The sequence below is a fragment of the Equus asinus genome, chromosome 8, assembly GCF_041296235.1.
Source record: "Equus asinus isolate D_3611 breed Donkey chromosome 8, EquAss-T2T_v2, whole genome shotgun sequence".
Classification (NCBI taxonomy): Eukaryota; Metazoa; Chordata; class Mammalia; order Perissodactyla; family Equidae; genus Equus; species Equus asinus.
In genome coordinates, this window is record NC_091797.1 from 30,900,997 (window position 1) to 30,928,053 (window position 27,057).

Sequence of the window (27,057 nt, forward strand, 5' to 3'; positions counted from 1 at the left end):
AACGAATGATAGAACATGTGGTGGAATTACAATTCTTCTTCGACTCCAGTGGTTCTCAAAATGTGATCTCTGGACCAGCAGCTTCAGCATCACCTGGAAATGTATTAAAAATGCAAATTCTCAGGTCCCAACCCAGACCTACAGAAATCAGAAACTCTGGATGTGGGGCCCAGAAATCTGCAGTTTAACAAGCCGTGCAGCGATGCTGATGCGCTCAGGTTTGGGAACAGCTGCTCTGATTCAACTGCTAGCGCTCTCACAGATAAGACCCCCAGGGGCCCACGGCAACAGCGACTTCTGGCAAAAACCTTTGGACAAAAATCAACAATAAAATAAAACCCCGGGACTTTCTTACTTTCTAATAGCTCTGGATTATCAATACAAATAAGTCTTTTAACAACAAAGTTTTGAGGTAACTTGGGAAAGATCACAGAGGCGGACAGACTCCTGCTGAGGCCCAAATAGAGATTCATCTTACTTGGCTTTTTAAAATTAAACAAAAAATTTTTCTTTTAATCGTAGGCTCATTTTTAGGCTCAGCATGAAACCACCCTCCTTTCATCTCCACTCTCTGCTTGGTTCAGTCATCCAACAGTCTCTCACACTTTGTTTAATACAAAATCCAGTAGAGCCATTTTATTCTGATATGAGAAGAGGGAAATGCCAATGATTCTTTTCTGGTTTGACAGACAAAATTTACAAGTAATTTTACCTTCCTGCAGATGGACATGTTCACTCCACATTATCACTAGAACACTAAATTATTAAGAAAGAAAAGTGGTCAAAATTATAGGTGTTTTACAGGTGAAGGGTCATTTGTCAGGTCCTGTCCAAAATCTTTGAAGTCTAGGGTTTTGACAAATTATCTCTGATAGAAATACTATTTACAAAGACACTTTTATGTTAAAAAAAATAAATTCATTGTTCTCCCCAGCTTCAGGGGCAGGAAAGAAAATTTTTTTCCTTCTCATCTTGCTGAGAATTTTGTCCCCAGTGTTTCAAGGCTAAGAGCTGAAATTCCATTATTGGCATTGAAAAAGAGGGAAACCCTTTTAGAAAGTAAAATTTTATAATGTGAAATGAAAAATGGCATAATAGGATTACTGAGGCAGAAAACAGGGGACTTTTAACAACAGCCAAAAAAAAAAAAAAAAAGAAAAGTTAGAAGGATAGGAAAGAAAGCAAGCTTTCATTATTCCTAGGTGATATGATTCTCTACAGAGAAAATACAAAAGAATCTAACATATAAGAATTAGAGAGCTTATCAAAGTGGATAAATACACAAAAAGTCAATTGTATTTTTCTATCAAAACAAAAAAGCAGATAGCCAGCCCCAATGGTCTGGTGGTTAAAGTTTCGCACTCACTGCTTTGGCAGCCCAGGTTTGTTACCTGGTTGCGGAACCACACGACCTGTCAGTTGCCATGCTGTGGCAGTGAATCTTGCAAAAGAAAAAAAAAGGAGAAAATGTGATAAAATGGTCCCATTTAATAGCAAACTTATAGTAATCAGAATAAATTCTCAGAAAGAAAAGACATGCAAGATCTTAATGGGGAAAATTAAAAACATTGAAAGACATTGAAGATGTCCTGTATAAATGGAGAGATATACCATAATCATGGTTAGGAAGCCTCAGTATTATGAAAATGCCAGTCTTCTCCAATATGATGCATAGCCTTAATACAATTCCTAGAAAAATCTCTGGAGGGTGTTTCATGGAATTTAGACAAACTGATTCTAAAATGAAATGAAGTAGTACAAGGTTAAAAAGAGGCGAGATACCACTGAAGACAAAGAGGAAGTTGGGGGGATTTCCCGGCCACATGACAAGATACTTTAATGCCACTGTAGTTAAGACCATGCACTACTGATGGTGGCAGGCTGTGTAGACAACTAGGCCAGCAGAAAAGGATGGAAAGACAGCATCAATCCCCTTTGTATATGAGGAGTGGGTGTTAAAGACAAGTGGGTAAAACATGTACTATTCAATAAATGACTCTGGAATAACTGGATATGCATTCATTATACATAAAAATAAATTTCACATGAACTAAGGACTAAAATGTTGAAGACAAAACATTAAAACTTTCAGATGAAAATATAAAAGAAATAAGCATATGACAAAGATAGGGAAATGTTTATTAAACAAGATACATACACAATTTTTTTTAAAAAACATAAAAATAAAAGGAAAGGTTAATAAATTTGATCAGGGGGGCTGGCCCCATGGCCGAGTGGTTAAGTTCATGTGCTCTGCTTCAGCGGCCTAGGGTTTCGCCAGTTCAGATCCCAGGCACAGACTGCTCATCAAGCCATGCTGAGACGGCATCCCACATAGCTCGACTAGAAGAACCTACAACTATAATACACAACTATGTACCGGGGGGCTTTGGGGAGAAAAAGAAGAAAAAAACTAAAAAAGAACGCTGGCAGTAGATGTTAGCTCAGGTGCCAATCTTTAAAATAAACAAACAAATAAATAAATAAATAAATAAATAAATTTGGTCACATTAAACTTAGAAACTTTTTGGGGCCAACCCCGTGGCTTAGTGGTTAAAGTTCGGCACCTTCTGCTTTGGAGGCCTGGATTGGCAGGTTTAGGGATCCCAGGCATGGACCTACACTACTCTTCAGCCATGCTGTAGTGAGGACCCACATATAAAGTAGAGAAGATTGCCACAGATGTTAGCTCAGGGCTAATTTTCCTCAAGAAAAAAAAATTAGAAAGTTTTATCAAAGTACACTCTAAAGAAGGAAAACCCAAGAGCCACAAACTAGATTTATTTGCATCACACATAACTTACATCGGATTATAGCCAGAATATTTAACAATAATCCAACAGAAAAACGGGAAAAGATGTGAATCGGCATTTCACAGAAAAGGAAATATAAATGACCAATAAATATGTAAAAAATTTTGCATATCCGCAATAGTTATCAGAGAATTGTGAGTTAGAACTGCCTTTGAAATTACATTTTAAAATCACTAGATAGACAAAAATTAAGATGTCTAACATTATCAAGTTTACTTGGCAAGGGACTCAGCGTGCCAAAGTGAGAGAAATGAGCCAGAAAGAAGATGCTAGGTCCAAGGATTGAGGAAAGAGTACAGGAACAAGTAGGACATCAAATTTGAAAATAAACAGTAAGTGAAAAAATGCCGAGAGGATTGAAATGAAATAACCTAGCAATTGAAAGTAAGTGACCCAGAGACAGAGACTCTTGCATTCAGAAATGGGCCTGGCTTGCCCATTAGTCCTAGTGGAGCAGTGACTCCATTGTTAAAATGCTAAGGATTTCCAGCACGATTTGCTGGGAACTCTGACCAATGATGAAGGAGCCTGACTTGAGCCTCTACTGGAATTGGCATTAGTTAGAATCAAAGAAAATGAAATAAGGCATGGGGGGGAGGGGGTAGGCTGAGAAGTAAGGGTCTTGAGCCAGGGTCTAATAGAGCACATTCAAGGATTAAACTGCTGTCCAGTCCTGGCAGATTTTAGATCCCAAGGGAAGTAAATCTGAGGAGTCATGGTGTCCCCCAGCCATAGTGAGGTGAATCTGGCCACCCATTTCAAAAGGCCTCTGCAAGATGATACAGGTGGTTATTAGAAACCAACTTTGGCCTCTAGGGAAAAGAAATAGCATATCACAAGTGAGAATATGTGAGTCTCACACCTATTGGCTAGACCAGAGCTGGGGCCCGATTCGGGATGGAATAGAATAAAAGGAAACAGGCAAAGACATCGGGTCATTGAGGCAGACGTGTTGGAGGTTAGGCCAGGCTGCTACATCCACTTGTGTTGGCTCTTCCTTCAGAATACTCATGCCTCCTTTTATCCAGGGAGACTTCAGGAGAGGAATGTGTGCAGATCCAGTGCACGTTTCTACAATTGTACTTCACCTAAGGAAAAAGGGTATATATTTTTGTTATCACTGTGTGTGTCTCTTCTATCATTCTGACCATAATGGACTGCCATTGTTCAATGTCAGTAGTGGTACATCTCAGACCAGATGACAGAAAAGCAGGTTACAGACACACATAACTGGAAAAGCATTGCTCATATCATCTGGCATTCATGAAGAAATTCAACCTTAGACTGAACTAGTTAATAAATATCTGCAGCTATAAATAGGCGACAGCATTTGATTATCAGCTTAATGAATATCTCCTCTTGCCCTTCATTTTCAGACTGACATTGACTGTGATGTTTTTCTACTGCCACCTAGTAGAAATTCATTCATCTTTTTTAAAGGTTCAATTTTTTTTTGTCATTTAAAAAATTCCATAGTAAATTTCTGATTTCACTCTTGCTATAAAAGGTTCAAACCATACAGAAAAGCATGGGATAAAAAGTCCCCCTTTGTCATTCTCACCTCCCCACTCCACTCTGCTTCCTAAAGGTAGCTGTGCAGTGTGGCATGTGTCCTGCTAGGACATTTCCTGCGCTTTTACACACACAGGTGTATGGCAGGGAAAAGTTCTGAGACATCAGCTAAGATCGTTTTGTCCTTCTACTATAGAGGCAGATAAGGCATTTTCCCTTCATGCCTTAGATAGCCACAGCAAAACAATGACGATCAAAAGATTAAGCTCTTCAATTTAAAATTTAACTTTTGAAAACCAAGGAAGAGGAAAGATGAAAGAAAGGCCTAGGCTAGTAAATATCTGAAGTCAATGCTTATGCCATGAATGATAGGCTTGGGAAGGACTCTTGAGAATGTTAGAGCCAGTTTTCCTGCCTTGGAGTTGAGACAGAATCCATGGGCTGAGGAGAGAGACTGTCAGGGACTGGTTTGGGGGTCTTGTACCCTGTAATCCTTTTATATTGTGTCACGTATTATCAGTGCTCCCCTCAACTCAGATAATTTGGGCATGCAAGGGCAGGACCAGAGGCAATATGTTGTCTCTCTTTTACAGAATATTACAAATTTGAACAAAATAAAAATATTTCTGACAGTTTCTAAACTGCTCTTGCTTAATATTCAATAGAATAAGCAGGCATGGGTAATTACTCTGGATAATGGGTAGAGAGGAGCTGACTGCATTGCTGCGCAGTCAGGTGCCTTAGTTTGGTTTCTTCCAGAAGCAGGCCCTGAGACAAGGATGTGAGTGAGAGCAGTTTTTTTGGAGGCGCAGGAAGCTTGGGTAGCAGATTGGAGGAAGTTAGATAGGGAAGGGAGGGCAGCCAATAGAGGGCGAAAGACTGGAGATTAATCCCATGGGGAAACTGTGGGACACATGCCTTAGAGCTATCCCAGTGAGGAATGAAGGAGCCAGGTATTTACACACCAGCTTTCATCAGTCATTGGTTGAAGACTGCTTCCTGGCATATGAATTCCCTGTCCCTTCTAGTCTGCGTTGAGTGGGGCAGAGTGGCCTCCATGACTTTTGAGAAAACCTTCAGGAGAGTGATGCAAATGCTGGTGGTACAAAGTCCAGCCAGTGTGCACTGCAGTGGTAAGGCCGAAGGAATATGGGCAAGCCTTGGTAGAGGCGGCCACACTTGGTCTGTTTCCAGTTGGAAAGCTCTTAGGGTCTTGGGCTGTGATCTCTAAGATCCATAATATCTTCCATCAGAACTGAAGAGTTTCCTGCCACTGTGAAAAACAGTATGGAGATTCTGCAAAAAATTAAGAATAAAACTACCATATGCTCCAGCTATTCCACTTCTGGGTATTTATCTAAAGAACATGAGAACACTAATTTGAAGTGATATAGGCACCCCTATGTTCTTTGCAGCATTATTCACGATAGCCAAGACTTGGAAACAACCTAAGTGCCCATCAATGGTGAATGGATAAAGATGTGGTATATATACACAACGGAATACTACACAGCCATAAAAAGATGAAATCTTGCCGTTTGCAACAACATGGATGGACCTTGAGGGCATTATGCTAAGTGAAATAGGTCAGACAGAGAAAGTCAAATACTGTATGATTTCACTCATATGTGGAAGATAAAAACAATAACAACAACAAACAAACACATAGACACGGGGAATAGACTGGTGGTTACCAGGGGGAAAGGGGTAAAAGGGCACATGAGTACAGTGATGGATGGCAATTAGACTTTGGGTGGTGAACATGACATAGTCTACACAGAAGTCGAAATAGAATGATGTACACCTGAGATTTATATAATGTTATAAACTAATGTTACCTCAATAAAAATTAATTTAAAAAAAAGAATTGAAGGGTTTCCTATTGTCATTTTCTTCAATTGTGCCCAAGCCTTCAGTAAAATCTAATTAAATGTTACAGTCTTATCATAGTAGTCCCTTCAATAGTAAGGACTAGGCCTACGTCCAAATATTCGGGGATGGATTAGTTTGCTGGGGCTGCCATAACAGAGGACCACAGACTGGGGGGATTAAACAACAGAAATTTATTTTCTCACAGTCTTGGAAGCTAGAAGTCCGAGATCAAGGTGTCAGTGGGATTGGTTTCTTCTGAGGCTTGGAGATGGCTGTCTTCTCCTTGTGTCTTCACATGGCCTTTCTCCTCTGTGTGCCTGCGTCCTAACCTCTTCTTATAAGGACATCAGTCATATTGGATTAGGTCCCACCCTCATCACCTCTTTTTAACTCAGTTACTTCTTTCAAGACACTATCTCCAAATAAAGTCACCTTCTGAGGTACTGGGAGTTAGGACTTCAACATGCGAAGTTTGGAGGGTTGTGGGGGATATAGTTCAGTCCATTACAAAGGACAATAGGACAAAGGGAGAACTATCCTCCATCCCCCTTCCTTTTCTCTCCCAAAGGCCAGGGTGTGGGAGAGCAAATCAGATCACGGGATTTTGGTGGTCCTGCAACTCAAGAGCTATCTGGCTTCAACATGAACAGAGAGCAATAGCAGAACTGAGAATAATGGTCTAGAACTGGGTCACACAAGAGTCAGGCCAAATTTTTGAGGCTTATTTGCAACTAGAATTCCAGATATAGTTTTGGTTCACTCAAACTTTCCGTTGATCTACTTCCTCAAAATATTTTGAAAAACTTTACATCTTCATACATACTTTTAAAATTAGACCTTTATTTTGAGATAGTTGTAAATTCATGTACAGTTGTAAGAAATAATAATAGATAGAACCCTTTACTATTTGCTCAGTTTCCCACAGTGGTAACATCCTGCAAAACTGTAGGACGACATCACAACCAGGATATTGACACTGACACAGTCCAGGTACAAAATATTTTCTTTACTACAAGTATCCCTCATCTTGCCCTCTTATGGTCACCCCACCTTCCTCTCACCCCCACCACCTCCTTCCCACAGGCAACCACTAATCTTTTCTACATTTCTATACTTTTGTTGTATCATATTTGTTATACAAATTGAACCATACGGTATGGATGGCTTCTTCTGTCAGCACTCCAACAGGGCTAGTGGGGTGAACTTCATTACTGCCAGGTAGGGGGAGAAGCCCAGGTTCCACATTCAGCCTCCATTGACACTCCAGGGGGGTCCTCATTACTGGAGTGGGAATTCTGACTCCCCACTAGGTGTTCACTGTTACCTCCCTGACTAGTTGAGGTAAGGGTGCCTCTTACTACTCTCCACATGGGAGCAGTACTGACACCAAGATGAGGGTGGGTGTCCAGGGTGGGTGTGGTTGCCTGATTAGCTCTGGTGGATGATAAAAATCCTGACTCTCCACTAGGCATTGTCTGACGTCACCCCAGGGGGGCAGGGAAGAGATGCTTCACTCTAAGTCAAGGTCTCCACTGACACTGTCGGGGCGGGGGAAGGGGGCCCGTTTCCACCGAGAACGAAAGAACATTCTGGCTTCCTACCCACTTTCCCTGACACCACCCTGGGGTGTGTGTGTTGGGGGGTTGGGCACCTTGTTACTGCCTGGCGAGTGTGGAACTCTAGGCTGCTCACTTGGCCTTTGCTGGTGGGGATGGAGGCAGATTTTTGTGAGGTTTGGCTTGAGTAGGGCAGTTTGCCTGAAAGTTTTCTGTCTTGCTAGGCTGCCCCTCCTCCCTTTTTCCCTGTGGCTCTTGGTGTTTCTGGGTTGCTGGCTTTTTGAGCTCTGAGTGTGAGATATATAAGGCAAGGAGAAAATCCAGGGAAGTCACCATTGTGTGGTTCCTTGGGTCCTGGATTCCCCAGCTGCCTTATTCTCTCCACCTTTTGGAGTCTTATATTTGTTTACAATAATGTCCAGGATCTTTAGTTGTACTTAGCTTAGCAGAAAGAACAGGAAAAAGCACATCTACTCTATCTCTCAGAAGTGGAAATCTTCTCCCTATGCATTTTGAAGCTGACAACAAAATTCTTATCATAAGTTTAAATATATAGAAGTTTATGGCCAGTATCGGAATTTAGAAAATAAAACTGTTACATCATTTAAAAAATGTATCCATTATTTTATACGCATCATCATCTGTTTCATAAATATAAACATTCAGACATTTTGTGTTGTGTTTCTTTTTCCCCATTTCATACTCAACTTGCCTACCAGAATTTTATCCTAAATTTAAACTTGCAAATTTTTTTGGTTGATCACCATATCATACTTCTCTGCAACAACAAAGTCAATCAATATAAAGTTTCTAAGGCCATAAAGTTCTAAGAGTTAAAATGTTTCTTTTGTTTGACTTATTATTGTATTCAGGTATAGTATACAATAGATCAAAATAGTATAAATTTATTACACATTTTTATAAATAATTGTCAACTATAAAAAGTAAAATTATATTGGCAATGAATCTCTCAATAAGATAGATGGAGCTTTTCCCAATTAATTTAATATATCTGTGGATGAATAACACTTATTTCTAGAATGAGACAGAATTTAGCATCAATTTTATTTTGAATTTTCCTTTCATATATGCAAACACTTGGAAACTTTGTGCACATAAATGAGAAGATGGCAACAGATGGAATTTTGTTAAAGCAATTTTGCTTAACTATTTGAATTTTTGCAGAATTATATTTGCTAAATCCCATAGTGAACTATCAAAAATTATTTTAAATGATGTAATAGCTGACAACTTGATTAGGTTCTCTGTCTATTATGTTGGAAGCAACAAATTGGAAGCTACAAAAAAAGGATTCGTTTCCTGTCATTAGACTCATTTGCTGTCTCAATTTCTGGGAAGCAAACCTAAATATAAATATATGCATTTAATCTAATTAAATTATCACACGGGCTGGTTTTAATTTTTTTAACTGTTGGCTCTTGTGAACTTTAGACAATGCTGCAAATCATGTGACTTAGTTACTCCAATTACTCTCTTTGTAAAATTTTAAAATTTCACCTCTGAAAAATTTCTAAGATCAATAGTGATTATTTTCAACTCTGTAGTCTCAACCTAAATGATTTTATGACTTTGGACAAATTTAAATTGAGTTAATTAATAAATGAATTTTGATTACCTGCAAAATTCTTAAAAGAAATATTAGTTCACAGAGACAAAGAGAAAAAGTACTGGGTCACCAAGCGGTTTTTATGTATATTCTCTTGTCCATATTTACTTTTTGCAAAGCTCAAATTAAGGTGGTAAATTTGGTGTGGTATATATGCTAATGTATTGTATTAATAAGGTTAGTTGCATTTTAAAGCTGAAGTTGAAAGCTTTCAGTAATATTATTGTCTAACTACATGCATATTTCTCTACGTTTAAACACACACAATGATGAATTAAAATTAATAAGCAAAAAATAAGAGGACTTGTAATTCAAAATTGGTCTTGAAATATTCATTGTACTCTTAAAAACAGGTAGAAAAGGTTTGTTTCTTTAGTGTGATTTGCCCAGTTATCAAAATACTCTCACTCAGTATCCTGATAACTGTTAATGCTTTGTGCTGATACTGTCATGTTCTTAAATCATTTTTTAAAACAAACAACAAAAGCCCTTTGCTTCTGAGAGACCTAAAACTTTTTTTTGTTGTTTTGAGGAAGATCTGCCCTGAGCTAACATCTGCTGCCAATCCTCCTCTTTTTGCTGAGGAAGACTGGCCCTGAGCTCACATCCGTGCCCATCTTCCTCTACTTTCTATGTGGGACGCCTACCACAGCATGGCTTGCCAAGTGGTGCCATGTCCGCACCCGGGATCTGAACTGGTGAGCCCCGGGCCACCAAAGTGGAACTTGCGCACTTAACCGCTGTGCCACCAGGCCAGCCCCTAAAACTTCTTATAATTATTATATTACCTTCTTTACATTTATTTAAAAAATGTTTTATTGTCACTCTGGTTGTTGGGTTAGCAGAAGCTATAATAATTGCTCCCTCTCAGGTAGCTGTGCACTTATCTTAATTAAGTGACCAGTTTCCTCTGAAAATTCTTTTGTGTTGTTGCCTTCCTGAAGCCCAGACCCTGAATTCAGAATATTTAAACTGTCAAGCTGTCTTTTACTCCAAAAAAGTCTTTTTTTCCCACTAGGTAGCCACTACCCACTTGACCACTAGGTAGCACCAAAGGCTTAATCTTTCACCAGATAAAATGAAGGGGGCTAGAAGCAATTGGGTGCATTTGGCGTGGTTTATATTTTTAAAATTAATTCTATACTATCAAAAAAGCTACTCTGTATATCAAACCAACAAAGTGGAAAAAACTGACAAATAAAAAACAGGAGCTCAACCTTTCCTTGATTAATTTTGTCCAGGTAAAAATATCATTAATGTATGTTTTAAAGACCGTATATGTTTCAGGAAGGGTAAAAGCACATTCATGTTCAAATTCCAGGTCTGGCACGGTGACTGTCAGTGCATTCATTTGAAAAAAGATTTTGTTTCTGGGTTTAAAATGCCCTTGTCAACTGGTAGGAATCCTGATCTACACTTTACAGGATAGTTTAGAAGACCATGGAAAGTTGCCAACGTCCTCGCTGTCTAGAATATGTTCTTACCTTTGGAGTAATGACTAGTAAATCTTGGTGAACTAGTGATATATAGAAGATTCTACCTATCTATTCTGGTATTCTTGGTTATTATAATTGACTAAACAGAGCCATCTGCTCTTGTTATAAACAGACACTTTCTGCTTTTCTCTCATGCTTGCCTGAAGGCCTCTGCTATAAGCTATCATCAAAAACCAGGTCTTCTGAGAGAAAAACAGAAAAGGACAATCTCAGTGGCTCAGTGGAAATGAGTCTACCAGGTATTCTGGTTCTTGATCTCGAAGAGAATATAACTAGGAGAACAAACTTACCACTTTCAGCTAACGTTGCCACCTATTGACCCCTGTCAGATGGTACCAGGGGACTTAAAAATTGGAATTGATAGGACTTTTTAGTATAGAAGCAGAAGAATTTATTAATGTAGTCTGCTGGCCCAAGATCAATGAAACAAGAAGTAAGACTGGACGAAACTGTTAACTAATTTAATATGATGATTTGTTTTAGAATATTGTTTTAAATGTTATATTTTCTGATAAGCACATGAGAAAAACAGTTTATTTTCTTTTTAATTTATCTATTTGTAACCCTCAACTTTAGCCTATGCTCATGGAAACCGAAAGCAAATGTTCTTTGAATGGTGTCTTGTTTCAGTGGAACCTCAGAATTCCGCAAAAAATATCCTATGGCAAATCTTAATATGTATGGCAAAGTATAGACACTCAGGAGAAATTAAGGATGATAATAACCCTATTAATTGGAATTCTGAGAAATGCCTTTACAATCTTTTAAGCTTAGAAAAATCTCAGCATCCTTTGTTAAAGGACATTGAGTGAGATTTTGCTTTTTTAACTACTACACATCTATAAACAATCAAGCTTTCTTTTCTTTTCTTTTTTTTTAGTGAGGAAGATTGACCCTGAGCTAACATCTGTTGCCAATCTTCCACTTCTTTTTCTCTCCCCAAAGCCCCAGTACATAGTTGTATATCCTAGTCATAGGTCATTCTCATTCTTCTATGTGGGATGCTGCCACATCATCACTTGATGAGCAGTGTGTAGGTCCATGCCCAGGATCGGAACTGGCGAATGCGGGCCGCTACAGCAGAGCATGCAAACTTAACCACTGCCACGGAGCCAGCCCTCAACAATCAAACGTTTTTGTAGATAGCATCACTGGTAGAATATATGATGATTCTATGGAAAAATTGACATACAGTTCTTTTCTGCAAACACTATACAAAGTGCTTTTATGAGTTGCTTTATGTTTTTACTGCAATGTAGTGATGTGCAATGGTTTAACAGTCCTTCTATCTCCAAATTTGGAATCATGACAGAAATGTCTCATTTAAAGGAAAATCTCATTTAGTTGGGTATGAAAAATTACTACTAAAGAGAAGGACTTCAGTTTGAATGTGGAAACAAGGCTGACTAAGTCCTCCTAGCACTCTGAGTCAGAGTTGATTAAGTCTCCACCTGACAGGTGGGAAAAGATGCTATTTCTGAGAAGCCAGGATCACTCCTGAACTTTGGGCATCTCAGAGAAAATGGGATTTCATCCACAGTCATAGGCACTGCAAACAAAACTCTGAGGAGGAGAGTCAGGGCAGGGTTCTCCCAAGATGTGAGCGTGGCAATAAAACTACTTCTGGTTATAATAGAAATGATGAGAATTATGACCTTATAGGCTAAAGCCTTCCAGACAGATGTGAACTCTCCAGTCTTAAAATCAAAAGACCTTCGTTTTGTTACCTCCACAAAAAGGAGGTCATTAAGTCTTAATCCTAAAAGAGGCCAAATAGAAGAGACATACAACTAATGATACTGAATTAGAACTTTTCTGAAAAATCTTATTTGGTCAATTCTGTACCTTAGGAGTAGGAATTGTGTAGGAAAAATGTTCCAAATATTGGAAATAAGGCAAAATTGTGCTTGCTTGATTATTTAATTAATACCATACCTGAATATTTTCTTATAATCCTGCCTGATCACAATCTGAGTGTTTTAGGGATTGTAATTTGACTAAAAAGAACCCAGCCAACCCTAGACTATTAGAGGTTAATTTGTAGAAAGCTGATAAGGTGTTATGGCTTTGCTTTTTCTCTGGTAAAGAAGATAGTGCCAAGGTTATGATTTTATTGCCCTGTAGTACATTAACCATTTTGAATCTCTAACAGCAATTTTTCCTGACTACACACATTTTTGTTTTGCAAATATTTTTGGAATCAAGTTTCTTGCCTTCTTCCTGGTTCCCTCATTAATGAGTTTGATAAGACTTTGAAAAGTCTAACGTAAGTTTCTCTCAGAATTAGGCTTTTGAGTGGAAACGCTGAAACAACAATGGAAGGCTCATTATAAATATATCTGGGCTCAGATAAAGGCCCCAAACACACAGAGAACAGGTCTGATAAACCATGCCACTGTTGCTGCCCCACCGCTTCTAGATGTTGCTGTTTGCTCTGTTGTTAGAAACTAGACTTTGCTGCAAGCACTACTGAAGACACTTCTAAGCCACTTCTGCTCTAGGAACTTCACCTTTTTTACCACAGCTTTCTCCAAAGTCACTTCTTCTGTCACCTCTGCCAGTGAAATGAGTGCAGAGATGCCCATTTCCTCCTGTTGCCGAGTTTTGAATTGAAGTCTAAGGTGGATGAATTTGAGTGGTGTATTTAGGTCCCATATTTGTGCCCTAGCTTCAAAGAAGGCCAGGGGAAGTGAGTTTTCTGATTTCTACTATGGGGAGGCAGCACTCATGAGGCGGGGGAAATTTTACAGTATTTTAAAGATGTTCAAATCTGATGGGCAGCCAGAAAACATAACTAATGTCCATACATGGAATGTGAGGTGCTATGTGGAGCGGCTGCCGTGGATAAGTGCTCTGGTTTGTGGGCTATATTGGTGATTTTTAAAGCCTGGGTAACCCACAGACTCACATGAGATAATAAAATGATTGTTTTTGTTTTAAGCCACTAAATTTAGAAGTGGTTTGCTACACAGCAATAGATAGCCGAAACATAGAGTATGGTATATATTTTTTGTGTGGTCTGGCTTCTTCACTCAATAAATCTATGAGATTTATCCATATTATTGCATTATCAATAGTTCATTAATATACATTGCTTTTATAGTATTCCACTGTATGAATACACTACATTTTATTCATCCATTTACTGATGAGGAACTATTTTGTTAAACCATTTGAGAGTAATCTGTGGACATTATGACATTTCACCCCTAAATCGTTTGGCATGTGTGTTTTAAGAACAAGGACATTTCTCCTAAATAACCACAATACCATCATCATCCCTCAAGACAGTTCAAATTGATGCAACGTTATCAAATTCACGGTCCGTATTCAAACTTCCCCTATTGTCCCAGTAATGCCCAATAGTAAATATTTATTATTTTAAGGTGCTAAGTTTTGGTGTTATTTGTTACACACCAATAGATAACTAATACAGTGGGTATGAGCAGCAATAGATAACCAAGGCAATGGGTCTGCTTCTTCCAGCAAAGATATTCAGGGGGATTTTGTGATTCATAGTCCTCAGACTTCTCTGTGTCTGCTCGTATGTCCCCATTTCCGATCTCAGGGTCCAAATCCATCCCAACCAGCAGCCTTACTTTACCATAAGGGACCCTATGGGGTTCGGTAGTTAACAGTGTTGTACAGCCTCACAACCCTTATCATCAGACTCTAGGCTTGATCCTCATCTGTGTCTGTGCTGGGTTGTAGGAGAAAAGATATCTTTAAAACTGCTGTAGTGGCTTTTAAAATTTTGCATTCATGTCTTGAGTCTGGTTTAAAAGCTTTTAATTTATTCTTTTATCTATGTATGCTCTCTAGGGCAGTCTGAAGCAGCCAGCTTATGAAGTAGGGACGAAAACCTCAACTGAACACCTAGCATCTGCCTGGTACCTATCCTAGTCTAAAATCTTGTGGCATGTTACTTTGGACGTGGGGTTAGTCCAACACTTCGGTAATGATGATTCAGCTGTGCTAATTGGTTAGGACTGAGTCCATTTCCTTCCTTAACACTTCTGCCACATTCATCTTGAAGTTTCACCTTGAGCCTGGTGATGGCTAATTCTATGCATCAACTTGGCTAGGCTATGTTACCCAGATATTTTAGCACCAGTCTAGATGTCTCTGTGAAGGTATTCAGATGAGATTAACATTTAAATTCGTAGATTTTGAGTAAAGCTGATTACCCTCCATAATGTGGCGGGCCTTCCAATCAGTTGAAGGCCTTAAGAGAAAAAGAATGAAGTCCTCTGAGGAAGATGGAATTCTGCCTCCAGACTGCCTTCGGACTTGAGCTACAACATCAACTCTTCCCTGGGTCTCCTGCCTGCCCTGTGCATTTTGAACTTGCCAGCCACCACAATCACACAAGCCAATTCCTTCAAGTAAATTTCTCTCTCTCTATACATCCTATTGGTTCTGTTTCTCTATAGAACCCTGACTAATACATTTCCTAGAGAAATCTACTCTCTTCTATGTCAACATAGTTTAGATTAAAAATGAACTCCATACTTCATTTCTGAGTTTCTGAGAGCATATATTCTGTATTACACATACTTATGCTACACATAGAACTCTGTCATAAACACTGCTGGGTAAACTTGAATATTGTTGAACCAATTTCCCATGCGTCTGAATAAGCCCAATGGAATTTAAACATTTTTCATTTTACAATGTATGCCCATAATCAGCCGAGTTAAGAATTTGGTAAAGAGGACCAAAGATAAGCCACATATTCTGGTTTGTTATATAAAATAGAACATATTTATTAGTTGTAAAAGATTTAGAATAAAAAAAATACATATGCATTGGAGAGAGATGCTGCAATGTAGGAAGGAATCTAAATATTCTTAATTCTTATCCTCCGTTTCTAAATCCTGACCTTCAATCGAACAGTTTAACTATATTCCCTGTCTGTTTAGTTGGATGGAAAAATGGAGAATTATATAATATTTGTCCTGGAAGTGTAGGAGACATTCCTCTTAGACCTATGATTTTCTTTGAGTCATTGCTTTTGAAAAGTCTTAGATGGAAATCGTAGAATTAATTATATTCCTCAGTTCACGAGACATGGTCATCATTGGTCCATAGAAAATCTTCTCTGTGTTTGTTATTATTTCTTTCTTTTTATCCACATTTTCTACTTCCAATTTCCTTCTCCTCACTAAAGGCAACCATTCTACTGTGTTTTGCATGTATCTTTTTGTTATATGTATTCTTGCAAAATGTGTATCGTTTTGTGTGTATTTACTGTTTATTTAAAGTGAGTGGCTTTGTGCTAAATAGATTACTCTGTTACTTGTTTGTTTTCCTTAACCCTCTGGTTTAAAGATCCATCCACATTACTATGTGTACATTTTAATGCATTACTTTTAACTTCTTCACGGTACTCCAGGTTGTGCATTCACAACATTTTTCCTCCCTTCTCTCTGGTAGACATGAAGATTGCCTCTGTCTCCCTGCCACCACAAATACTTAGAAATAACATCCTCAACATCTTCATACAAGTCTCCTCACGGGCCTGCGAGACAGTTGGGTGGGGATGGGGGGTGGGGGGGTAGAGGGGTGGGGGATGTTGTGTATTCCTGGGAGTGGAACTGTTGGATCCTAGAATGTTTTTCACTTACTTTGATCAAGTATCACAGAATTCTTTCCAGAATGGCTACACCAGTTTATATTTTCACCAGCACAGCAGGAGGCTTCCTTCATCCCTATTTCCTCACTGACATTTGGCATTATCTAACTCTCAAATCAAATCACCTGCGATTATATGTGGCATTAGGTCAAGATCTGGTTTTACTTTTCTTTATATATTGAACTCTCTTTTTCTAATAACACCTATTAAATAATCCATAATTTTCCCATTGATTTATGGTGCTAGCCTCATTGTATATTAGGTTCACACACATATATGTGTGTGTGTGTGTGTGTCAGCTCTCTATTTCCATACCTCGTTTTGGAATTCTGTTTCCTTGTCAAGTTCTCTTTTTGAAAAATAACTATTGGATTTATAGTGTGTCTTTTTTATACTTATAGATCCATAGAATGTCTTCATGTTTCTGAAGACAGGTATCCCCTTTATCTTGCTCTTTTTTAAAGGTTTGCTTAGCTATTTGAGGACTTTATTCTATCATACATATTTTATAATAAATTCATAAATTTCCTTAAAAAAGATCAAATGGAGTTCCAATTGAGATTACACTCAAAGATTAATTTGCGAGGACAACTGATATGCCCCATCTGTGATCCCATCCAAGAACAGAAAATGACTCTCCATTATTGAAATCATATTCAATGACTTTTTTAGAGTTTTATATTTTTCTATGAATTCTTAATTACGTTACTCACTGGACACTTTATAGCTTTTTGGTTATTATAAATGATTTCTAATTTTTATTTATTTATTATAATAAGCAATATAATAATATATTATATTATGAATATTATATATGTTATATATTACATATAATATATATTATAATAAATAAATAATTTTTAAAATTATTTCTTACTGGTTATTCTGGTGTAGGGAAATGCTGTTAACTTTTGTAAGTTGCTCTTATTGCTGAAAACTTTGATAAATTCCTCTGTTATTTGAATAGTTTGCTCTTCTGCTGGTGTTGTTTTTCCAAGCAGACGATGATATGATCTGCAAATAACAATAGTTTTATCCAATCTTCTCATTTCTCTTTCTTCCCTTATGCATTAGTCTGAACTTCAGCGCTGTGTAAACTAATAATTATATCGGGTATTCTTGTCTTGGGCACCTAAGATTTTTCCATTAGGTATACTGCTTGTTATGGATTTTTTGGACTATAACCTTTACCAAGATGAGAAAGTTTTGATTCCTGCTTCCTTAACTTTTTTCAGAAATCAAAAATGGACATTTAACTTTAAAAAATGCCTTCTATTAATTGAGAAAAGCAGATGATTTTTCTTTTTTAATCTGTGAATATGGCAAATCATAGCATTATTTGTTATTATATCGATGCGCCCTTGTGTTCTAAGGATTTTCCATTTGATTTTGATATATTATTATTATTTTTAATACTGTTGAATTCAGTTTGCAAATAATTATTTATTTTTTTCCATCTATGTTCAAGGTGAAATGGGCCTATTATTGTCTTTTCTTGAATTTTCCATACTTCAATTTGGAATCAAGATTATGACAGCCTGATAAAATTAGCTGAGCAGCTTTTAATTTTTTTTCTATTTTCTAGAAAAAAATGTATAAGATAGGAGTTGCATGTTTCTGAAATACTTGATGGAATTCACCTGTGAAAACATCTGGGCTTTTAAAACAAATATTTTTATCAGACGTCATTGACAACTTTTTCCATTTCTTCAATATTTATTGGTATAGTCAAATTTTGTATTTCGTCCTGTGCTAATTTTGGTAGATTAATTTTTTCTTGGAATTTACCTATCTCACTGAGGTTTTCAGCTTTATTAGCATATATGTGTTCATAATACCCTTTACTATGTTTCCTATCTCTGTTATATCAGCAGTTCTTCCCCTTTTCATTCTATATTTTATCTACTCATTTTTTTCTCCCCTTTGTTCATGACCAGTCTTGTTCCAAGTCTGAATATCTTACAAATATCTTTTTAAGAAGCAGCTTTTGGTTTTGTGAATGTTCACTACATAGCTTTTGATTTCTATTAAGTTGCTTTCTATTCTTATCTTTATAATTTCCTTTCTTCTTATTTCTTTAGGTTTCCTCAACTGCTCTTTTTCCAAATTTTTGAGGAGAATTTTTACATCATTTATTTTTAACTTTTCTTGTTCTAATGAAGGTATCTGAAGCCATAAAATTCTTTCTAAGTACTGTTTTAGCTGTGTCCCACAAAATTTGCTATGGAACGTTTTTATCACCACTTCTAAATGAGTTAATTTCCTTTATGACAGCTTTTTAAATCCATGTTATTTACTAATATTTTGTTAGTTTGCAAACCATGAGAATATTGGGAATCTTTTTGTTATCAAGTTCTAATTTTATTACAGTATGGCTGCAAAACACAGATTGCTTCAAAGATTCTGATAATTTGGAACTTATCAGAATTTTCTTTATGGCATAATGCATATTCTATTTCAATAAATATTCTTTGTGACTTGAAAAATTATATACATACACATAATCTTTTGGATGGCTTGTTTCTTTTGAATGGATCTTTTGAATCTTTTACTAGCTTCATTTCCTTCTTTGCTTTCACTATTGTGTAGCTCAGAGCTAGTTGTTTTTTATCCAACTATAGCCGGCTGATAAACATGTGTTCTGTTAAACTGGCTGTCTGGGGAAAAACACAAAAAGTCCAGACTTGTAGCACTGCTGGTTTCTGTAGGTGAAATACTTCCACCATGGTCAATATTAAGCTATATCAATGGTTACCAACTGTCTTGCAAAATTCCTAAATATTTACCATCTGCTCTTGTTAGCCAGTAGAATACAGCTCTAGCAAAACACCATTTTTCTTTTTAAAGATATTCATGTTGTATATTTGTTTTATCCCTTGGCTTCTTTTCTTTTCTTTTTTTTTTTTTTAAGATTTTATTATTCCTTTTTCTCCCCAAAGCCCCCCAGTACATAGTTGTGTATTTTTAGTTGTGGGTCCTTCTAGTTGCGGCATGTGGGATGCCACTTCAACGTGGCCTGACGAGTGGTGCCATGTCCGCGCCCAGGATTCAAACTGGCAAAACCCTGGGCCGCTGAAGTGGAGCACGTGAACTCACCCACTCGGCCACGGGCCAGCCCCTTCACTTATTTTCTTGACTTTCTCTTTCCCCCATTTCTTCTTCTCCTTCTTTTTATATTGTGTCTGTCCCTATGAGCTGCTACAAACCCTTTTTGGAATGAGGGGCATAAGGACACAATTCTTTGACCAATAAAAAAAAGATAGCCTTCTAATTTTAAAAGGTTTAAAATCTTAGTTTGGTTCTCAGAGTCTTTGCTGTGCTGTTTCGGGCGTGTCACATGCATGTGCAGCTTAGGAGTAACTGCTACTCAGGAGGGCTCATATCTAGAATTAGGGAATCCTCGTCTTCATACTCTTATTCTAGAGATTCCCCTACACTCTCCTGCCCACAAGGGCCCCTTTGCTCGGTTCCTCTAGTGGGAAAGATGGTATTTCTTTTGGAGAGTTAGCTGGGCAGTTTGGCACCTGAGGCCTGACTTCGGGGAAAAGCCCTGAGAGGAAAGAGGAAAAAAAATATGAAAACCACCTGGGGTGGGTTTCCTCTCCAAGTTTTGACTCTCTTCACAACCCACCTACTTTTGTTTACTTTTCAGAAGCCTCTAGTACTTGCTTCTTGTCTACTTTCCAGAGATTCTCATTGTGATCAGTGGGAGAGACAGGCCCTTAAACTATTATTTTAAACTTCAAAATAAATTAAATATCATGGCTAGAAAGAACTCAAAGCTCTAGTAATTTTAGATTTTTTCCCCCAAAACCAAACACACACTCCCAAGGGCGCAGGATTGTTTCGAGGTACTTTGAATTTGTATGTGTAGCCTGAGATCCAGAAGGAAAAGCAGACAGAAGCTTCCTGGGGAGCATACTAGTATTTCTGTTAAATATATCTCTTAACTGCTCACTTATTAGCAAAATGGCATTGAATGTCAGAGCTGTAAACCATCTTAGAAGTCACTCAGGGGGCTGGCCCGGTGGCTAAATGGTTAAGTTTCCACGCTCTGCTTTGGTGGCCCAGGATTTCGTGGTTCGGATCCTGGGCGTGGACATGGCACCGCTCATCAGACCATGCTGAGGCGACATTCCACACAGCACAACCAGAGGCACCCACAACTGGAATATACAACTATGTACTGGGGGGCTTTGGGAGAAGAAGAAGAAAAAGAACATTGGCAATAGATCTTAGCTCAGGTGCCAATCTTTAACAAAAAAAAGAAGTCACTCAATACCTTCATTTGACAGAACAGGAAATGAGGGTTCACAGAAGGGGAATAATTTGTCCGTCGATCAGGAAGTACATGGCATAGACAGGACTAGAACTCAGCTTAATAGTGTTACTCAGGCATCTGGTACCCACTTCCTAAGTGTCAATTAATGTGGTGGCATAATTCTTGCAGATGTCCAGGAGGAGACGATATATGAAGCCTGAGGGAATGGAAAGTTTATATGGTGATAAAGTAAGGGCATAGGGTAAAACTAAATCCCAGATCTCAGCTTTCGAACTTGCTTTGTCTTTGGTCAAGTGACTTACTCTTTCTAAGTCTCCCTCTGTTCTTAAATAGAAGTAGTAATAGTACCTATATAAGATTTTTGTTATCCTTGTTTGTTTGGATTCTAAGGGATGAAGTTCATAAACAGTTAGCCAGTGCCTGGCTCAGTAAATGTAGCTTTTGGTTCTTGTTATTATTCTTTGAAATTCACAAACGTTCCCCAAATATTTAAGCATTTATCATGTATTGGTCTCTACTGTGAATGAATGTATTATGAAAGAAATTTCTTTTTCCACGAGTTTGCTGGTGCTTCTAGATAACTCTCATGTGGTAGTTGTCGTATCTGCCTATCAGTCTTAGCCTTGAAGGAATGAATCTCCACTCCTCACTTGCACCATCACCCCTTGGGCATCAGAATGAGAATTTCTGTTTTTTCTAAGACTTCAGAATCACTCAGTACATGATGACCTGTCATGTATAGGACTCTTTCTAGTATACTTCCCCCGCTCCTTCTTCTGGGAAGGATGTTTCAGACCCGGGAACAAAGGAATAAAAAGGGTGTGCTGACATCTGGGAGGGAAGAAGCCCACCCCTCCCCCCAGCTTCATCTCCCTGAGCACCTGTTTCCCATTGACCATACCAGGTTCTGTTCCCAGAGAGTTTATTACAAACTAAGGAAGGGAAGTGTGAGGAAGATTCACTCATCATAGAATTTCGGCAGCTCATTGCCCAAAATTACTCGATGGTCCACACCAGCAGCTGTAATAGTGACCAGGTAGATGACACCCCCACTAGAGCCATCCCGGCTCATGGCCAGAGCGATAGCTGTAGAGGGTTTCAAGTTGGAGAGAGGGAGAGAGAATGACTTAGCTTCAAAAATCTTCTTCCCCTCCTGTTCATACGCCTACTACCACCTTCAGACCTCAAAACCCATCTCCTAGGAAAGCATATTTAGTGGTATGCTGGTAAACCAACTTAAAAAAAAAAGCCTTCATGTGTAGCATCTCCTGATGTCTATGGTCTCAGTCCTCCCACTGCAATCGATTTAAAGTTACAAATAGCTTAACAAGCAGCTCACAAATCCTTGAATATTTAACAATCGGCTCGTATGAGCTGGCCCAAACCATCTCCAGCACACCGTCAGTTCTTAGAGACCCATGTATGTTAATTTGGTATACTCAGAACAGCCCTGGTATATGCCTTTTGCCCTGAAGTTCCATTTAGTTAAGCATTTATTCTGCCTCCTTTCACTCTCAAAAGTGTTCCCCTTGGACATTAAACTAAATGGTCACCCATGTATTCCTCTTTCTGTTCCTCATACTCTACTTCCTTCCCGTGTTTAAAAACCCTCCCCAGGTACCCATCCACTTGGTCAGTTACCATCTGTGGTGAAGCGCCTGCACTCCTCAGGGGACATGCCTTGTTTATATGCTGCATCCACATAACCGTAGATATAGGTGCTGCCAGAGCCACCAATGGCAAAGGGCTGTCGGGTCAACATTCCTCCCAGGGTTCCGTATACCTGAGGGAAGCATCCTTAGGTCAGACTATAGAAGTATCAGTCCTCTCCTTCCAAGTGAGACAAGCAAGTGGTCTCTGCACTCTGCAATGAAACCCCAGTATCTCATATCCCCATTGGTTGAGACTGTACTATGCCTTTAGAGGCACTGTCTTTGGAACTCATTGCTAGAATGACATATGATCTCCACCTCCCTCTACAAGGGAGTGGGGAACCCAAGGGAGGGAGTACAATGGGAGAGACTCACCTGGCCCCCTTCACGTTGGTCCCAGCCAGCTACCATGAGATGTGCAGACAGATCCTCCCGATATTTATAGGTGATATTCCTCACCACATTGGCAGCAGCCAGAACAAGAGGAGGTTCTTCCAGTTCCATCCTGAAGGAAATGTTAGGAAGAGGGGTCAATATAATTTCCTGAGGTTCCACCCTCCTGTGGCATGACCGTCATCCCTGCCAAGTGACACCTGAAACCTGTAGCTGTAATAGTTCAAACTCTAGCTCGCCTCCCACATGCACAGGGGAACAAGAGTCTCATTCCAACAATTGATAAGAAGATTTCAATTGTTCCCCTCCTTTACTCTGTCTCACCCACTCAGCCCCCAGTGATATAACTCTCTTTTGGCTGCAAGGGCCCTGCCCATGTGGGTAAAAGCAGGTAAGCTTTGCTTCCGCCCCAGTGACCTTGGTTTCTCATATGGTAACTGCCTGATATTATGGTGGGCCACATCATCATCCTTCCTCATTATTTATATTAGGATAGTGATTTGAGGTTTTCAAACTGCCTTCGCATATATCATTTTCTTTGCAAAACAACCACCTGGTGAGGTAGGGTAGGTACTGTTATTTCCACTTCACAGATGCATCAACCAGCTTAGAGAGATTCAAGTGCCAGTTCAAAGCTAACAAAAGCAGGAGCTCAAACAAGGCACTTCTCCTGGAAGATGACACAGTACTGGGGTTCACTAGCTGGGGGAGCTCTAGCAGGTGTGGAGTAAGGACCCGAGAGCTTCGAGTTTCATACCCATGGAGCTCCAGTTGGTAGGCGGCCATGTCGGCCACAGCCTGGGCATCAGCAGCCGAACCAGAGAGAGCACAGTAGATGCGGTGGTGTAGGGGAGACAGCTTGTCAAACACTCGGTTCACCACCGCCTCTCTGTCAGGAAGGAGTCAACAGACATCAACGTTAGAGTCACAGGAATTGTTGAGGTTAATTGTCCAGTGTTACTCAAATTTTTTGACAAGAGGACAGCCACGCAGTGCATGAAATTTAATGCTTAGATTAAAGCAGGGAGCAAAAATATCACCTCAAATAAATGAAACATTGCAAGTAATAATCAAAATTAGACTTATTTTCAGCCTTAGGTTTTATAATAAACAAGAAATACTGAGTTAAGAATAATACTCCTCTTATCAATTTTTCTTTGCTATTAACCATCTTGAGGAAGTTATGCGTTTCAGGGAACATAAAGTGAGCAATATTGACTTAATCCCGTATAGTTATTTTGCATGTGAGGAAACTGGCCAGGAAGGAGAAAGAGGCAAAATTAGTTCAACACGTGAAAGATGAGAAACCAGAATATCTGCTTGGCAGATTCATCTTTTCTATCTCTAAACACAGACGGAAAGAGGGCCGTTCAAATCTCTACCTCTCATCCCCTTCTCAGACTCCAGGGACAGGCCACATAAGCACTCAGGCTCCAGATGCTCTTCCATGAATTCAGAGACCTGGGAACCCACCCAATATCTTATTATAGTGGCCTTTCTGAAAGGTCAACCCCATTTCTCCAAAGCTCCAGTTCACCAGTCTCTTCAAGAATGGGTATGAAAAGTGTGTATTTGGGACCATTAGCTTCCTTCCAAAAGCAGACACCTTAACTGATACTTACCCTGCAGAAACCCGGGAATCAGAACCCACCACAACGCCCCCATCAAACTCTACTGCCATGATGGTTGTCTGCAGAGACACAGAATATGAAATGTCAAAGCGTGAAGATCATTGACCCCTCATGTTATAGATGAGGAAACATTCCTAGAGAGGAGAGGAGACTGGCTCAAGGTCATTCAGTAATTCAGGCCAGAGCTAATGCCCACTTTCTAGGATTTTTTCCCCCATCTTCCCATTGTCTCTATTGCCTCTCCTGGCTGCAAGGGAATGTCACAACCTGGCTGTGGTACAACACAGAAAGAACCACTTCCCTAAGCCCCAACCTTCCTGCATGGAATCCTTTCCACTGTAGGCAGAGAGGTGGGGATGAAGCTCCTAGGGGCATAAGTGTCCCTTTTTTTTTTTCTTTTTTAAAAGATTTTATTTTTCCTTTTTCTCCCAAAGCCCCCCTGTACATAGCTGTGCACTTTCAGCTGTGGGTCCTTCCAGTCAAGGCATGGCCCGATGAGCGGTGCCACGTCCGCGCCCAGGACTTGAACAGGGGAAACTCTGGGTCGCAGCAGTGGAGCGCGCAAACCCAACCACTCAGCCACGGGGCCAGCCCCATAAGCGTTCCCTTTGAGGGAAGGGCTCAGGAGGCACTTCTGAGTTCCAGTGAGGCAGCCCCACAAGTGAATTACCTCCACCACATGTGCTTGTTGTGTGTGCAAATGTGGTATAGACGATGCAGAGCAAGTTACTGTGACCTTGGGAAACAGCTCACGTCTTTTTTTGGTACTAAATCCTCTACCCCCTCTCCCACTTAATCAGAAGCAAGCTCTTTCAGTTTACTGAACGGAGAAAACATCGAGGGGCTAAGTGGTTAGCATGGCCATGTGTTAAGGACGGAGGGAAGCAACAGGGAACACACAAGACGGTTTACAATAAAAGTTTCAGGTAATGACTTCTGATCAAGAGGAAAACAGATATCCCAGGAGATAGGGAAGAGAACTATACCAAGACGGGATTTGACTGGAGAGTCTGAGCTGACTTTTCCGGATCAAGAAAAGAATTAAGGAAGAGTGAAGGAGGACAAAGCTACAATTTTTCTACTCCTGTTGAGTTGGAAAGAGCCTTAAAGATCCTTGGTTTAAATGAGGAAACTGAGTCACGGAGAAGGCAAGTGATTCATCCAAGGTCACACAGAATTAATAGCAGACTGGGACAAAACTGAGGTCTAACTTCCATCCCTTGTTTTGACTTCTACTTCCTACTTTCGACTGCTCATCTGGCGGTGGGGGGAGATTTTCTAATTTATCGGTGGTTTTACTGCTATCTTTCTCACCACTCTTTAGTTACTCTGGCGCCCAGTGATATTGCCCTGAGCGTACTTTCTGACATACTGATTTACCACGAGCAGAGGACCAGAGGACAGGGGCAACCCCATTCTGCAGACCCCATGTGTCTATGACAAAGCTGCTCCCAAGCCAAGAGTGGCAGCAGTATTCTGGGAGCAGAAGCCAGCCAGCCTTGGGCCGCCATCCTCTCCAGGCGCCCAGCCTGGACAAAGTCCCCCAACAGGCATGTGGGAGTAAGCAGGGAAGACACAGGGAAGGGAGCATGGCAGCCGTAGGGCCAAGCAGGGGGCTTCCTGGGCCAAGCTGGGGAAGGGCACCATCAACTCATATGGAACCCCCATGATCGGTGCTGGGCTTTGAGTTATCCAGGGGCCAGTTTATCAAAAGTCTGTGTGATGACTTGTCCCTTCTCAATCAGTGCCCTCTCCCAAGTGTTGGCCCTACTTCACCCAGAGCACCATTTTCTCATCTCTTTGCACCTTCTCTAACCTCCTCCCTTGATTTAACGAGCCCCTCTCTCCAGTTCAGAGTGAAAGCGAAAGCGCTTTAGAACAGCTTCCCCTCGACGCTTCCAGCTAAGAGCCAAAGCACCCCCTTCTCCGGTAGCCTCGAGTGCCCAGCCCCTTCCCGGACCCCTAGATGATCCCCTTCAGAATACGGATGTCCTATATTCATTGTGGGGTGCAAGCACTGGCTGCTACAAGCTATCTCCGCGCTCTCGTTAGTCTCCGCATTCACTCCCTGGACCTTCCACGGTCTCCCTGTCGCTCTACATTCTCCACCCCTCTGCTAAAGCTCCAGCCCAGATCATTACCCCAGTGTGGACTTCTCCGGCCCGGGGTAAGTCCCCGGTTGGTGCTCCTGCACGCAGCATCCCGGCGCCGCGCTCCTCGCTGCCCGGGGCACTGGTTTCCGACCTGGGACAGCGCGTGGTGCGCAGCCTACAGCCCCGCCCCTTTCACCGCGCCCGCCAGGGGGCGCCTGGGTCCTCTCCCGGTGGCCTCGCTCGCGAGCGCTAACCTGTGTGGGGCAGATCTGCCCGGAGACAGGTGACGAAAGAGCCCCGCCTTGAGCCTGGGGTAGGAAAGCCCCAACAAGTGGATCTCGCAAGAGGAGGCGAGGAAAGGAGGAGGGACGGGTGTGCGTGATGGAGCACCGGGGCTGCTCCCCAGAACCTCAGATCTGATTTCCCTTCGCCTTTTCTCCAAATAGGCTGGGCCGGCAGCGTTCGGAAGTGGGTGGATCTAGCGAGCGGGCGGCT

The 27,057-nt window shown here is 40.2% G+C and overlaps 1 protein-coding gene across 4 annotated transcripts; it reads right to left on the reverse strand.

Moving 5' to 3' along the window:
- Window positions 1–612: 612 nt before the first annotated feature.
- On the reverse strand, window positions 613–26,950 carry PSMB9 (proteasome 20S subunit beta 9). Of its 4 annotated transcripts, none has more exons than XM_014846365.3 (6): window positions 26,611–26,744; window positions 24,461–24,528; window positions 23,596–23,727; window positions 22,821–22,950; window positions 22,435–22,576; window positions 613–3,901 (listed from the first exon to the last, which is right to left on the reverse strand). In XM_014846365.3, exons 1-6 carry the CDS (start codon window positions 26,668–26,670, stop codon window positions 3,885–3,887), a joined length of 549 nt encoding a protein of 182 aa, XP_014701851.1. In that variant the 5' UTR covers window positions 26,671–26,744; the 3' UTR covers window positions 613–3,884. The 4 variants fall into 4 exon arrangements, with proteins under 4 accessions (XP_014701851.1, XP_014701849.1, XP_070371238.1 ...); XM_014846363.3 differs by lacking the exon at window positions 613–3,901 and adding an exon at window positions 20,747–20,989; XM_070515137.1 differs by lacking the exons at window positions 613–3,901; window positions 26,611–26,744 and adding exons at window positions 21,699–21,879; window positions 26,817–26,950.
- Window positions 26,951–27,057: the final 107 nt, after the last annotated feature.

What these genes read in the sequence shown, in the direction of transcription:
- PSMB9 (XM_014846362.3), bottom strand. Translation starts at nt 26,670, where the DNA reads ATGCTGCGTGCAGGAGCACCAACCGGGGACTTACCCCGGGCCGGAGAA. An exon ending in CCGGAGAAGTCCACACTGGG is followed by an intron (nt 24,529 to 26,610) that starts GTAATGATCTGG and finishes GTGTCTCTGCAG; the next exon opens with ACAACCATCATGGCAGTAGA. An exon ending in TACCAACTGGAGCTCCATGG is followed by an intron (nt 22,951 to 23,595) that starts GTATGAAACTCG and finishes CATTTCCTTCAG; the next exon opens with GATGGAACTGGAAGAACCTC.